This window comes from Nomascus leucogenys, chromosome 13 (assembly GCF_006542625.1).
Source record: "Nomascus leucogenys isolate Asia chromosome 13, Asia_NLE_v1, whole genome shotgun sequence".
NCBI lineage: Eukaryota > Metazoa > Chordata > Mammalia > Primates > Hylobatidae > Nomascus > Nomascus leucogenys.
In genome coordinates, this window is record NC_044393.1 from 87,891,997 (window position 1) to 87,908,146 (window position 16,150).

Here is a 16,150-nt window from a genome sequence, read left to right on the forward strand (position 1 = left end):
TGGCAAGACCTTGTCTCTACAAAAAGTAAACAAAAAATTAGCTGGGCGTGGTATGCTCCTGTAGTCCCAGCTACTCAGGAGGCTGAGGTGAGAGGACTGCTTGAGCCCAAGAGGTCAAGGCTGCAGTGAGCTGTGATTGTGCCACTGCACTCCAGACTGGGTAAGCACAAAACATAAAAATAAAACATTACAGTATATAGGATTGTACAGAATAGGATGTCAACAAAGCAGAATGAAAGAGAAAATTCAGTCTGAATTACTAACTTGTCAAAGCAAGAGAGCATTTTTAAAGAAATATTATTTCATTATCTACAAGTAAATATAGTCAAGCCATTTTTTTTTGTTTTTCCTCCTCGAGACAGGATCTCGCTCTGTCACTCAGACTGGAGTGCGGTGATGCAATCACAGATCACTGCAGCCTCGACCTCCCAGGCTCAAGCGATCCTCCCACTTCAGCCTCTTCAGTAGCTGGGACCACAGGCACACACCACCAGGCCTGGCTAATTTTTTCCTGTTTTTTTTGTAGAGTCAGAGTCTCGCTATGTAGCCCAAGCTGGAAAACCACATCTTTACTAATGTGTGCAACCCACGTTAATATCCTGTGAGACAGCAATCACATTTATCTCATCTTCACTGTATCACCAGCACCTGACACTGAGTATCACCAGCACCTGACCCCAGGCACTTAGCAAACATCTGCTAAACGGATGACTCAATGACTACAGTCATCTCCAATATGTTTATGAAATTTTACCTCGAAAAGGTCTCTGGGAATCTGCCTTCATGAAAAGGTGAGACAAAATTATACTTTATGATCTCAATCATTTTATAAATGGTATGGTACCCCAAAATTACTTGAAAAACTTCATTGTTATATGTACTCAATCTCATTTAAACTATTTTGCAAACTCTTTTAATTTTTTTAAAATATGGAATGCTTCCCCAACATGCATGTCATCCTTGCACAGGGGCCACGCTCATCTTCTTTGTTGCATTTCAATTTTAGTCTATATGCTGCCGAAGCGAGCACTGCAGGCTCCTTAGCACATGCAAAAGTCAGTGTCAGCTTGGTTTGCATGTGAAATTCTAGAATTTGGAATTTGTGGAATTAAAATGAATGAAGTTTTAACTACTTAAAAATCACACACTTGCACACATGCAATCTAAGGAGAGCATAAAAGAATGCTGAGTATTTTGCAATCCTTACCTACTTGGTATATTACTGGATAAAGGGGAGAGAGAGAGAGAGAAAAACTACAATTATGCACAGACGCAGCAATGGCAGCCCATCTCCTACCTCATCTCTCCCTTCACATCTTCACTAAGGGGATCCAGTGGTTATGATTTGAGCTATTTTAAAGCTGGAATAGCTGTGAACACAGTGACATTCGAGTAAATAATCTCTGAAGGGTTCATGGATGGCCATGAGGGTATGTGTCAGGGCCTAGTCACCTTCCAAAAACAGTCAGTTGGAAAAGGAATAAAGCACAACCTCCAATTTACTAAAACTGAAACAACAGTCTTCTCTCAGCTTCCATTGCAAGGTGGGTCCTTAATACGCCACATGACCTGGGACAGTCATCAACAGCCTTGCCAAGAAGCCTAAATAGAGACGGTAGCTGTGCCACCCGCAGGAGTGAGAGGGAACGCTGGTCCCATGGCACCATGGAAGAGGGCTCCATAATGGATCTCAAGGAGCCTCCCTCCCCACGCCCCACCTCCATTAACTTTTACTTCATTACGAATTTCAACAAAAGAAAGATTTTTATGTGAATTATAAAACAAGCTGGACACGGTGGCCCACGCCTGTAATCCCAGCACTTTGGGAGGCTGAGGCGGGCAGATCACATGAGGCCAGGAGTTCAAGACCAGCCTGGCCAACATGGCGAAATCCCATCTCTACCAAAAATACAAAAATTGGCCAGGTGTGGTGGTGTACGTCTGTAATCCCAGGTAGTCAGGAGGGTGAGTCATGAGAATCATTTGAGCCTGGGAGGCAGAGGTTGCAGTGAGCCAAGATTGCACCACTGCCCTACAGCCTAGACAACAGGAAGAGACTCTGTCTCAAAAAGCAAAAAATTTTAAAAAATAAAATAACTGAAAGCTAGGAGAAAAACTCAGAATATTTTAAAATAGGGTATTTAATTTTCTATGCAAGCAATAAAATACCTACACAGCAGCACTAAAGCTATCTTATGGCACCTTTCAAGAAGCAAAGTTCTAGAAGTAAATTGATATTTATAGTGAGAAAACTATCTTTCTACAACATGAAAATAATGTACAGATTCTGGTATCTCTTCAAATTATAACAGCAGCATCTGAGCTTCTAATATTCACAAAATCATCTAATTCACTTCTTTCCTTCACATTCAACTCTTGGTCCCAGAGCTGTGATGCTTACTACCTGGATTCTGAGCCTATGTTGAGAGTGGTGTTTGATTTTTGTTATTCTTATAGAATATACTGGTTGTAATACCATCAGAAGGCGTTAAATGCAGGCACTGAAAGTAAGGTTTTCTCAGATAAGCAATGAACAGAACTTGATAAAATCCAGAGCTCTTTCCACGCCCCCCCAAATATTTCTTTCTGAGGATCAAAACAAGATTCTAATCCTGTCTATCTGAAACAGTATCTGTTACCATGGTGCTAAATAATTTTTAAGATTTTGAAAAACTACATCCAAAGAAAAAACTCTTCCCTTTTTCTAAAGGGATGTCCTTAACATTACAAAAGAATCAAGTGGAAAGAGCTGCAAGGAACTGCAAGGACCAGCTAGTGCAGCCCCACAGGCGCCTTGAAGGCTGAGCGACCCGAAAGGCCACAAGCCTGTCAGTGAGAGGAGACAAGGACGGGCTAGGGCAGCCCCACAGGAGCCTCAAAGGCTGAGCCACCCGTGAGGCCACAAGCGTGTCAATGAGAGGAGAGGCCCCTGGGCTTCTGTCCAGTCTGTTCATTTCTAGAATACAGTTCACTCTGCACTGCATTTCCATACAGAGAAATTTATGATTAAAAACTGTAAGTATAAAAATTACTATTAAAAATAATATCCTGGCCGGGCGTGGTGGCTCATGCCTATAATCCCAGCACTTTGGGAAGGCAAGGCAGATGGATCGCTTGAGTCAAGGAGTTCAAGACCAGCCAGAGCAACACGGTGAAACCTCGTCTCTACAAAAATAAACAAAAATTAGCCAGGTGTGATGGCAGAGGCCTGTAATCCCAGCTACTAGGGAGACTGAGGTGGGAGGATCGCCTGAGCCTGGGAGGTCGAGGCTGCAGTGAGCCGGGACTGTGCCACTGCACTCCAGCCTCAGTGATAGAGCAAGACCCTGTCTCAAAAAAAAATAGTAATAATAATATTCTGAGGCCTCCCAATGATCTTTGCATTACTGAAATGCAATCCTTAAATAAAAATAAACCTCCAGCAAATACAACAGCTGCAGTAGCACATCTATTTAATACAACCTATTACACTAAAAACAAGCTACCCTGCTATCACTCCAAAAAAATGCTCCCAAGTCTAAAGACTTGTGGGTCTCACTTTATTAAAGTGCATCAGTCTTAACAGTCATCCCCTTTAGAACAGGAGTGAAGTTCATTTTATACCTGGCCTATGAAGCTGTTTGTGACTCCCAAAGCAAACATGCTAAACCATCTGATCACACTAAACCACCTGCTGGAAGAAAGATCTAGGAACAGAACTAAACATAATGGATTTGGGCCTATGATAAACAACTTTCTGACTGACAGCTGTGAATCCTTGAATTGGTTCCTAAGAAAGCTACTGAATCCTGGGGGCAGTTTTTGAGACTCTGGTTTCAGTGTGCTTCCTCCTTGACCTCTGGGCAGGAAACTTGTAAGGACTCTAAACTAGAGTGAAACAAGGCTATTAACCTTAAGACGTACCCCAGTGAATCCCTGGCCCCAAAGCAGACACCAATACCACGTTAGATGGTGACAACTGGTGCTAAGAAACCATAGGAATGATGAATTTTCCATTTCCCAGATTTCTTTTTTAAGGATTTAGCATTTGAAGTAGTGTAAGGCCCTAGCCTTTGGACTCCCATAGGGACTACTTTTAATGGGAAGAACCAGAAGAGTCACAGACCGCTCTGCGGGGCTCTGTGGGACCTGCCATCGTTGACGGCTCCCGGCGTCTTATCTCCTGCGTCCCTCTCGCTGGACTCTTCACTGACCGTAGAGTCAGCATCTGAGGGAGAAACTCTGCAGACACAAAATGAATTGCAAACATTAGAAACAAGAAAGAATGAAAAGGAAAAAGTCCCATTAATTTGTGTGTGGAAGTCAGGCTTCTAGGCAAAACCAGTAGAAATGAAATGGTCCAAAAAATTATTCCATAGCACAGCGTCTTCAAGGATCACATTAAAACCACCGTCACCTCCTGAAGACAGATTAACACGGCTTACTAAATGGCTCAGCAGGCTGCATTTCAACAAATGCTAGGCAATTAAGTGCCAGATAGGAGGAAGGTCCCACAGTTACCAAGGCTCAAGGCCCAGTCCCTGGCCCCCAGTCTTTTCTGGACCAGCAGTCTGGGTTTAGCATGAGTTGGATCAAACAGGACCTGGGGTTCAGGATTAAGAATCCTCAGGATGCTAGAGCAGCTCTGCAGTCACCCCAAATAACTCCAGATTTTTGGAAGGTGCTTACACTGAGATTTGATTCTATATATAAAAAGCAAGGGTATCGTGGCACCCAGCTTGCACCAGGGAAAATTCCTTCATCAGTTGGCTCCCTGATTCCTTAGGCTCCCTGGCTTCAATGACAATGTGGAATGCCAAGACATTCTGGTGCCCAGAAAGATGCTAAAACATTGTATTAACCATGCAGACCATTGAGCTGTCATGACTAAATGTCAATGACAAGGCTACCAGGCAAGAAAAAAAATACTTTGCAAAATTTTACTTGCATATCAAATAATCTTCAATGATTCCATTTATTCTTAGCCTGCAAAATAATTAATCAAATAGCATCTCTCTACATAACTCATTTTCTTTTGTAAAGATCATGTTCTGACATCTATTACATTCTTAAAACTAGGCCAGAACCCCTGGGGTAGGTTTCCTGATAAGACAGAAATCATGACATCGTTTCAAATGTTGGTATGATCACACACTTTTTTTTGCTCTTAGCAGGAAATCAGGATTTAGCGTTCCAAAGCTCAAAGAAAGGCTGACAACAGGAGGCTTCAGTAACCAAAGCCTAACGGTGCTATGATGGAAAGTCAACTTAACAAACCCGATTCTGAACTCTGTCTTCTTTCACCGAGCTACAGCCCTTCTCACGGGGTCAGAGGGTGAGAAGGGGCTTCCAGGTAGCTTGGAAAACTAATAAGCAATTCTCCCTGTGCTATACTTTGAGAGGGGGAATGGGGAGCGAGGCCGGGAGGAGGCGGTGAAGAGTCTTGTGTGATATACTGACAAAGGGGACATACATGAGTAGCCAGAGAAAAACAAAGCAAACACAGGAGGACGTGATGAAGGTCACCTGCAGGCAAAGCAATGAAGTCACAGCAGCTGCTGGCATCCCAGGCATGGACACAGCGGCCCACACAGGCTGAGCGTGTACCATGTGCCGTGCACTCCTTCTGTGTTATTTCTGTTATTATCTCCATGGGGCCTAGCATGCTCCCCTCAGGATATATACACATGAGCTGGTCAATCTCTAATCAAGTCTGATGGGGACCCCCAAACCATCACAGATAGTGATTCATGATCTTCAACCGTGCGGAGAAAGAAATCATACAGCCTTCTTTGGCAGCCTGTGAGAGTGGCTCGGAAACACTCTTGGGCTCATGTGTGACTCTGGGCAAGTCATCGGTCTCCTGGGCTGCACATGCAGGGCTGCACTCACCATCAGCCCTTGTGACATCAGAAACTCACAGCCTGATAACAGAAGCATGCTCTGCAACAAAGAATAATACAGAAAGCCCGATAATAACCTTCCTCTGTGACGGACGTTCTTGGAAGGGATCTTTGACTTGGGGCTTGGCACGTCTCCATTTTCCGAGGGCGTGGTGTGGTCCTTCAGAGGTCCTGGCAGTGGTGCTGGCTCGTGAATAATCAATATGTCGTCTTTATTGTGCTGACCCAGATGCTGCTTAGCAAAATCGAAGCCCTTCACACTAGGGATCTGCAGCTGAAACATACACACACACAAACATGATTGTTAACCCGGAATCCAAGGCTGACGAGAGGAGCACAACTTCTGACCCAAGACTGCGCTGGCAATTCCACCACTCCAATCCAACAAACACCTCTAGAACATGGACTGCATGCCAGGTTCTGTTTATACCCAGAGTTCCAGGAGAAGACAGGCATTTGTGAAAGATTAAACAAGAGTACAAGGATTAAATAGCCAGACCCTAGGACAACACCTGACCTGCTGTCACAGCAGCATACCATGTGCCATGTGGCAGGAGCAAGATATTCTTTATAGGGTAATGGGGACCAAAGCCAGGCCTTGAGAACAGACAGGACTTGGAAACAGAAAGAGCAGACAAGACTTGGAAACAGAAAGAGGAGGCTACAAAGAGAATGTTCTAGATCATATCAGGAACCACAGAACACTGAGGCCTGGGAAGAAAATCACACTGGCTATGCTAGATGGGTCAGAGCGTAGGAGCACGAGAGAAAAGTCCAGTCTGTATATGGATGACTCCAAAAACGCCAGCTTCTGGAGCTGGCCCTTTGGGAAATCAGAAAACCATTAAACATTTCTAAACAGGCAGATTTCTAAAATACAAGCACACAGGACACCAAGGAAGCAGGAAGAGAGCTTGGCCATGCACATAAAACCACAAAGACATGAGCCCCAAATCTTAGCAGTGAAGATGGGAAGGAAAGAACAACTCTAGGGATCAGGCAGAAAGACCTAGAAGCCAAATAGACATGAGAGGCAAAGGAAGAGAAAGAAGCCAATGAAGACGTGAATCTTTTGGGCAGGGGCATTGTGAAGCGTGAAAGTGACATTAAGGGAAAGAGGCGAGTCATATAGGAATGACGGCTCAAGACAAAATGACAGGTTTCATTTCAAACACGCTTAATTTGAGGCCCCAAAGGATGTCAGCTTGGTGTAGCTGGAGGTGGGGAACCATAGCCTGGGGGAACTTGCAGGCTCAGATGTGACTTCAAGAACCACCCACATAAAGGTGACAGGTAGGGGAGCTGAGTTTTTCAACATAAATACAGATTCTGTGGATAAAGTGTTGGAGAACATCTAATAGTTTGGGGCTAAGAAGAGAAAAAGGAAGCAAGGAAGAAAATAGAATGTGATTTCAGAGAAACAGAAGAATTTGGAAAGTTCCATGTAGTAGAAGCAAAGGGAACAAAGAATTTCTAGAAAGAAGTGGTCAAAAGAAGTAACGGGGCACAAAACTGAAGGAGAAAGGGCTCTTCAAAAATGTCCCCCACTCAAACCAGTGGATGCAGGATTCCTCTCCAGGGATACGAGCATCACCTCACACCAAACCCATGACAGACCCCTGAGCCTGCAACTAGAGATGCCAGGCCTCAGCTTCTAGAGCTGTGGTAAGATATTATATCATCAAACATGCTATTTGTTGGCCGGGTGCGGTGCCTCACATCTGTAATCCCAGCACTTTGGGAGGCCGAATCGGGCAGATCACCTGAGGTCAGGAGTTTGAGACCAGCCTGGCCAACATGGTGAAACCCCGTCTCTACTTAAAAAAAAAAAAAAAAAAAAAAAAAATACAAAAATTAGCCGGGCATGGTGGTGCACACCTGTAATCCCAGCTGCTCAGGAGGGTGAGGCAGGAGAATCACTTGAACCTGGGAGTCGGAGATTTCACTAAGCTGAGATCGCGCCACTACACTCCAGCCTGGGTGAAAGACTAAGACTCCGTCTCAAAAAAAAAAAAAAAAAAAGCTATTTGTTGTTGTTCATGTTTCTTTTTTTTTTTTTTTTTTTTTTAAGACAGAGTCTGGCTTCATCACCCAGGCTGAAGTGCAGTGGTACAATCTCGGCTCACTGCAACCTCTGCCTCCTGGGTTCAAGCAATTCTCCTGCCTCAGCCTCCCAAGTAGCTGGGACTAAGGGTGCACGCCACCATGCCAGGGTAATTTTTTGGTATTTTTAGTAGAAATGGGGTCTCACTATGTTGCTCAGGCTGGTCTCAAACTCCTGGTCTTCAGTGATCCACCCACCTCGGCCGCCCAAAGTGCTAGGATTACAGGCGTGAACCACTGTGCCCTTGGAAAGACTCTCCAAGGTACGCAGAAATGTGGACAATAACAGTATTTCTGATGACATGAAAAGTGCCAGGTATTAACAGTTTCCTTAATTCAAGCTTACAAAGCACAGGGAAATAAACTGCATAGCAATGGTCGTCCCAAGGGGTCTCCTCCATGGAATGCCACAAGCAAACCGAAGCCCTCCCTCCTGGCCAGGCATATTCCACATCCACACGGTGACACTCTGAAATGCTTATATGGTCTTCATCCCTGTTTCCTGGCGTATACCTCCTAAAATACATGGAGTCTCCTGAGGATGTCTTTTTACAGGCTAGTGAGTTGACTGACGGCCCGCAGCCCCAGGTAGCTGCAGGATGGGGGCTGCTCACCACAGAGCCCCAGGCATGATACAAGGGTCAGGGCATTCAGCCCCACCCCCCAACCTTCAGGGAGGGGAGAGGGGCTGAAGGATAAGTTGATCACCAACAGCCACTGGTTAAGTTAATCACCATAGCCAAACAGGCCTATGTAAAGCAGCCTCCTGAAAAACCCAAAAGGGCAGGGTCCAGGGAGCTTCTGGAAGGCTGAACACTGCGGAGGTTCCTGGAAGGTAGCACCCCCACGGAGGGCACAGAAGCTCTGCACCCCCGAGTCCCCCCGTACCTCGCCTTATGCATCTCTTCATCTGTGTGCTTGCGCTTTGTAATATCTGTAAACTAAGAATAAAATCCTAAGCCCGCAACCTACTGAACAGGCCCCCTCTTGTCCAAAGGTGCTTCAGAGAAACCTGAAAAACTGAGTTCTTGTCCGTAGCAGGAAGGGAGGTGGGACATGCGTCATTACAGCCCCTCCCTTTTAGAGTTTAGGCAAAACTGACCAGCATTAATATTAAAACAGAGATTATATGACTGACAGAACAGATTCTTTGTGGTAATAAGATACCAAATTACAAACAAGACCTAAAGCCATGCAAAGGAGTGTTAAGTCACACCCTACAAACAATAAAATCTGGTTAAATTGTTTTGTTTTGTTTTTTTAATTAACCCGGTATAATGTGGCTTACTTTCTAACCTGACTCTGGTATAGCATCACATGGCAGACAGCAGACCCCTTATGTTAACTTAAGCATTCCTTTGAAGTGACTTTCAGTCTTCAGACAAAACTTAACTCTCAACCAATTGCCAACGAAAGAATCCTAAAACACACCTATGACTTATAAGCTCCTCACTTCAAGATATCCCGCCCTTTCAGGCTGAGCTTCTATGTATTGGGTTATTTCTTTTCCTGTAACTTCTGTCTCCTTAAAATGTCTATGTGGAGGGCCGGGCACAGTGGCTCACGTCTGTAATCCCAACACTTTGGGAGGCCGAGCCGGGTGGATCATCTAAGGTCAGAAATTCGAGACCAGCCTGACCAACATGGAGAAACCCCGTGTCTACTAAAAATACAAAATTAGACGGGCGTGGTGGCACATGCCTATAATCCCAGCCACTCGGGAGGCTGAGGCAGGAGAATCGCTTGAACCCGGGAGGCAGAGGTTGCGGTGAGCCAAGATCACACCATTGTACTCCAGCCTGGGGGACAAGAGCGAAACTCTGTCTCAAAAAAATAAAAATAAAAAAAATGTATATGTGGAGTCCTGATAAGTAACAATGTGGAAGGGGTCCCAGGTAGGGCAGAACAATTGTTCTGAGAAACGGCTCATCACAGACAACCTGCTGGCACGACATCCTGTTCCCAAACACCTCATTCTGCTCATAGCCCCAGCAGCATGACCCATAAAACTTCCCTCCTACCCCTGCCTCTTGCCCGACAGCCCCTTCTCTGCTGTGCTGGCCATTGCACCCTTGCAACATTATCTTCATACTTTCTCTAATAAATCTGCCTTTCTTTACCTGCAGCTATCTTGGCCCTTACCACCCACCATGACGGCCCCAGCCAGACGCAATGGCAACAGTATCAACCCAAATTGTAATCTGACCGCCTCGGGCCACTTACTCGCAGCTTCTTGGGCTCGTGCTTTCTCAGGGCCATGGTCACGCATACTGGCTCAGAATACACCTCTTTAAGATATTTTACCGAGTTTGGCTTTTCTGTTAACATACGCTTTGTGATAAACTGGTAAACATAAGTGTTTCTTCAAGTCCTGCGAACTGCTCTAGCAAATTAATCAAACCCCAAAAGTGATGGTGGGAACCTCAACTTGAAGCCAGTCGTCAGAAGTTCTGGAGACCTACACTTGTGACAGGTGCGGGTGGAGGAGGACAGTCTTGGGGACTGAGCCCTCCACCCAGGATCTGAGGCTACCTCCCAGCAGACAGTGTCGGAACTGAATTCAAGGACACTCAGCTGATAACTGCTGCTTGGTGTGTGAGGAAAGCCCCCACAAATTCGGTCACAGAAGTCTTTTGTGTTGACTGTTGTTGTGTGGTGTGAGGGCAGAGGGGAAACATGGCTTGAGTTTTTCCACTCACACACACACCCCTACGGAGTCCTGTCAGTCAAAAGACAAAGGCCAAACAGATCTAAGGAGCAATTTCAGACAATATATTACGCACAGACACAAAAGGCTTTGTTGTATTTGTGCTAACTTTATGCACAAATGAGTGACAACATCAGTGGCTTAGGTCTGTGACCTAAGGTCTTTTTTTTTTTTTCATTTGATGTGGTCTTGCTCTGTCACCCAGGCTGGAGTGCAGTAGCACAATCTCAGCTCACTGCAGCCTCAATCTCCCAAGCCCAAGCAATCCTCCCACCTGAGCCTCCCAAGGAGCTGGGGCCACAGACATGTGCCACCACACCTGGCTAATTTTTAAAAATATTTTTGTAGAGATAGGATCTTGCTACATTGCCCATCTGGTCTTGAACTCCAGGGCTCAAGCAATCCTCCTGCCTCAGCCTCCCAAAGTGCTGGGCCTATAGACATGAGCCACTGAGACCAGCCTTAAGGTCTTTTTTAAGCTAAAATTCTCGGATCAATGGGTAGAAGGAATGTCATCTGCAATAATGATTTATGCCAGCAGAGGGGGACAAAACTTACAGTAAATACAGTTTACAAAAATGAAACAAAAGGCAAAAGCTGACTTCCTCTGTTTTCTGATTAATGAGCTCCTGTTACAGGAATACACCACTCCACCACTTCAGCAGTTCATAAGCATAACAGCCTCTCAGCCCAAGAACACTGTTTTGCAAATGACAAACCCAAACCTACTGCTCCATTGCATGCCGTATTTATTATTATTTATTTAAATAAATGTATTTATTATTTTTTTTTGAGATGGAGTCTCACTCTGTTGCCCAGGCTGGAATGCAATGGTACGATGTCGGCTTACTGCAGCCTCCACCTCCTGGGTTCAAGCGATTCTCCTGCTTCAGCCTTCCGAGTAGCTGGGACTACAGGCATGCACCACCACGTCTGGCTAACTTTTATGTATATATTTTTTTATTACAGATGGGGTTTCACCATGTTGGCCAGGCTGGTCTCAAACTCCTGACCTTAGGTGATCTGCCTGCTTCAGCCTCCCAAAGGGCTGGCATTACAGGCATGAGCCACCACGCCTGGCCTATTTATTATTAAATATTTATTTAAATTAAATTTATTAAGCACTTGTGTAAATTATTTAAATTATTAAATATTTATTTACATAAAATAAATTCATCATTAGCTATTTCTTTAAATACATGTATTAAAAACGTATTTAAATAAAATACGTTTATTTTCTCACCTGTGACCCATGGACTAGCACCCTGAGTTTTAACTGGTCTACTCAAACCCCGGGGGGCAGACACACAGTTTTCTAGGAGCAGGCAGCCCTTTTACAGGGATCATTCCAGATGCACACCTCTGTACAAGCCCTCCCTACACTAGTGATTTTCCTGAGAGCTGTCCAGCATGTGCCTGTGGTCCGGGCAGCATGCTGGCTCCCCCTCCCATCTTCCCTTTCCCAAGTCCTCCCACTTTACAGAAGAGAGGCCCGCCTGTCATCCATGCAGCAGCTTCCTGTGGTGCTCTGCCCAGAGATGTAGGAACCTCGGGAACATCAAATAAAATCACAATTCAAAATGCTGGTCTTGGTCAATCAAGGCACAATAAACTTGTGGTACGGCTTGCTTTCTCTCTTAAAGAAATGAGAGAGAAATATAGCCATGAAATAGGGCAATTCGTTCCATGTTGGGAAACTGTGAACTTAAATATTCTGTAGAGGAGGTGGCGGCAGCAGCAGCAGCAGTGAGGGTTTTATTTCATAGCTTCCCCTCTACCATCCCCTAGCCACTGAAGAATAGTTCACTCCCGCAGAAGAATCCAAGAACAGGGAGGAAGACGGCAGTGAGAAATGCCAAGGGTACTGTCTCATTTCATCCGGGGGACAAACTCATGACAGGGCTCTGTGCTTTATCTGTCTAAGTGACAACTGCAATGTTCAAATCTGTTCAGCAGCGTGTGGGAAACCCAAGGTGCCACAACGCACACGCTTTCCGTGAGCTCACCATCCTCAGGAATGAAAGCCTGGCAGGCACCCTTGCGCGTGGGGACTTGGCTGAGGTCTTAACAACATATTTTGTATTAAAGGGGAAAAGAGGTGAAAAGGTCCATGTTTACTTCCGAAAGATCAAAGTTACAACTTCAAAAGAGCAAATAAGGGAGAGCTGAGTTAATACTGTATACTTTCCTGCACATTTACTCAGACTTGCAGGATATTTTCATTCACTTCTTTCAAATGATTGATTACTGGATACTGCACATCTGTGTCCAGGTTGCTTGAATGCAAGTCACTTGTTCACTGGTCCATGACCCCTTTCTCTGCCGGTTTCTTTGTTGTGTACTTACTGGATTTAGATTAACTACACAGCAACACGTTTGGATTCTACCATAATGTACTTAACAGCAATCATCTATGTGTCTTTTCTAAACCCCACACTTACTAGTCAAATATCTTTTCCTTTTGTTGTAAATTTCCACAAAGATTCAACTGCTGTCTTGCAAGCAAATCACTGATGTACATATGGGTAGATGAAAAATTAGGCAGGCTAAGAGGTAACCCTCCTGTACATTAAAAAATCCATTCTGTGATCAAGATGATTCCTTTCTCAGACTTTGACATGCAGTCCTAATTTATGAAATATATAATTATAAATATTATTTTCATCTTGAAATGAAATACTAATCCATCTATGTAATTCTCAAATGTCCATCTGTCAAGCCTTTTTCAGATGCCTGAGAAAACTGATGTTGGATGCCACTTATTCACAGCTGATGATAAAAATCCTAACAGGAGCAATTTCCAATTTTGTGGGGTTGCTTTTACCCCAGCAGCACCTCATTTACTACATAGAAGGTGCCTCTAAGCGAAAGAAAACAGATGTACTAAGCAGTCATTTAATCATCACCTTCATCATTTAATAAATCTTGCTGAAATCCTTTTTGGTATACTTCCCAGTAAGAAAGTGAATGCCTCTAATGACTGGGCAACTGTTTTGTTTTGTTTTTAACAAGTTAGTTGGTTTGCTTTACCAAAACTGGAAAAGGAGTTACAGATGGCCTCCCCTGAGCGGACGTCTCCAAAATGAATAACGTAAAAATACAAACAGTACTGCCTAGCTGAGGCACCTAAATGTCTTCCCTCACGTACGCTCAGGGCCTGTGTAGGAAAGAAACATGATAGTATTCATGAAAATGCTTCATAAATGCCAATATACCCTACAAATGATGCTGACAGCATTATTATTACTGTTGATTGATGAAACATTGAGCAGTTAATACACAGCTAAGAATTCTAAGGCATCAGAGTTGTAAATAAGAATTTAGATACAATATTTTGTTAAGTCAACAACAAGATGTGACACAGGGTCCCTCAAGAAATAGCTGATGGCCAAATGAATTTCAAAACGGTCAACTGAAGTACCAAACTTACTGGTTTTTTTGGGTAACCAAGAAAAGGGCACGTGTCATAAATGAAATATACAAGTCCTGTTGGCTTACTGTTGATTCTGACCAACATCTTTAAATATATCCATTAGATCCTTGCACTTCTCACAAGCTGAGTGAGTCATCACCTTCTATACCAGTAGAAATTTGGCAACCAGTCTCTGCATATTATGCACAAAACAGAAGCCATCTACACACAGAAGGAAAACCTAGAGGGAACACTGCCCCTCCTCCCTTAGATAATTACCTTCTTTTGTCTCATCCCTGCTTGCCAGATCACTTTTTCTAGTTTTTCCACTTCTTTTAAAATAGAATCTAGAGTTCAGTCTGGCTGGTATACAATGTCTCCAAGCTCCCTCCCACATGCAGCATAGGTTTAATCAGTATTTTATAAAAGAAGAATCAAGATTAATGAGAGTGTTCAATATTCATAATAGGCCCGAGTTATTTCTGAAGAAGGATGGCTCTTTTGTTCTTTCTCTCTTTAATATATCACAGAGGGAACAGGCCACAGTGTCTGTGCCCCACCGGAATACGTCACCAACAAGCCAAGGAGACTGACTGGTGGGCAGGTCAGCCAAGTAATGAGAGAGACGCCTGATGAATGTGAACACGTGGGCCATAAATACAATACAGCCCAGGTGGCACAAAATGCAGCGAAGCCCGCAGTATTCGGGTTAGCCTGAGCCCCTGGGAAGGAGTTGAGATGACAATAGAAACACAGAGCAAATCCCAAAAGTGTCTGAATAAAAATTTGCCATCATGTAGCGAGTGCCATTGTAAGCATTTATTACCTGATTGATGTCATTTGTGAAAAGTCACCACAACCACCATGCTGTTTCCATTTAGGAGGTGAAGACAAGGCAAAGTTATTGCCATCTGTTTGTCTTCAGTGCAGCCCCACACGGGCAGTCCCGTAACCCTTTGGTCCCGGAGTTTGGGAGAGCAGGGGTCCCAGATTCTCCCCCACACAGGCGACACCCGGCACAGTCGGCCAGCTGTGGGTGAACTGAGACCACCTACACGTTAGGTGTGACAGGGGACCTTTGCAGAGAATCAAACAGCAACCGTAGGGAATGAGCTGACCTTAGCTGAGATGGAACAAAATGCTCACAGAGCCTCTTTTCAATCCACTGTCCACACTGCCTCCCAAAGGGATCGTTCCAAAAGCAAATGTGTTCAAGCTGCTCTCCCTGCTGAAAACCTTTCAATGGCTGACCACTGCTTACAGCATAATTTGCAATCCCTTCTATGTCCTGAAAATCCCCCAGGGCCTGGCTCTCTGCCACCTGGGTTTTGGCTGTGCCCTTTTTTACGACCTTTGCTCTAGCTTCCTGAGCTGCCCTCGGCTCCCCCACTGGGCCCACCTTCATCTCCACCGTGAAGCTTCAGCTCTGGCGTCACCTCCTCGAAGAAGGTGGAAGTACCCCACCACTGCGAGTGGGGTGCCCCCCTCCTCTGTGTTCTCTAGACATCCTTATACTCTTGGATGTCTGCTTTCAGATGGCTCATCCTTCTCCCTTGCTAAAGCCCTGGAATGCAGAGATCGCGTGCTATTTGTGTTGGTAACTGAGCCGGATCTGGCGTGGCTCAGAGCAAATGCTCAATGTTTGGTGAGTGACACCCAGTGCCTGAGGCAGCTCCAGCCGGTTGCCCAAAGTGCTGCCCTTTAGAAGCCACCAAGGGCAGTCAGGAGCTCTGGTCTGACACCAATAACGAGGTGTGCACTATCCCCCATCAGAAGGAATAAGTTTCCATGAGACCAGTGGCATACAGCCAATGCCATTCATGATGAAGAGGATCCAGGCTGGAGTTTTTTAGGCAACAGTAACAAATGATGACTTTAGTCTACAGAGAGAGAATACAGATAAAAGAAAGCATGGGGTTTTTTTCTTTATTACTGAAAATAAGCAAAGGCCGTGCCTCAAAACAAGACAGAATGGCCTCTCCCTCCTATCATATTTCAAAATTCATCTACTCCCAGACAATCTGAAGAGGTTTCCTTCTCGTTACA

At 44.7% G+C, this 16,150-nt stretch overlaps 1 protein-coding gene and 1 non-coding gene across 3 annotated transcripts in view; both read right to left on the reverse strand.

The window, feature by feature from the left end:
• The window catches only part of KIAA1549 (KIAA1549 ortholog), a 150,293-nt gene that overhangs the window by 42,337 nt on the left and 91,806 nt on the right, over window positions 1–16,150 (reverse strand). For both annotated transcript variants that reach the window (XM_030826082.1, XM_030826081.1), the window contains exons 11-12: window positions 5,960–6,156; window positions 4,106–4,221 (exon numbers count right to left, since the gene is read on the reverse strand). In XM_030826082.1, the coding sequence (XP_030681942.1) occupies window positions 4,106–4,221; window positions 5,960–6,156 (313 nt within the window). The remainder of the gene's footprint in view (window positions 1–4,105; window positions 4,222–5,959; window positions 6,157–16,150) is intronic.
• LOC115838075 lies at window positions 924–1,030 on the reverse strand. The gene has a single exon (XR_004033130.1). It is a non-coding gene; the product is annotated as a U6 spliceosomal RNA (small nuclear RNA).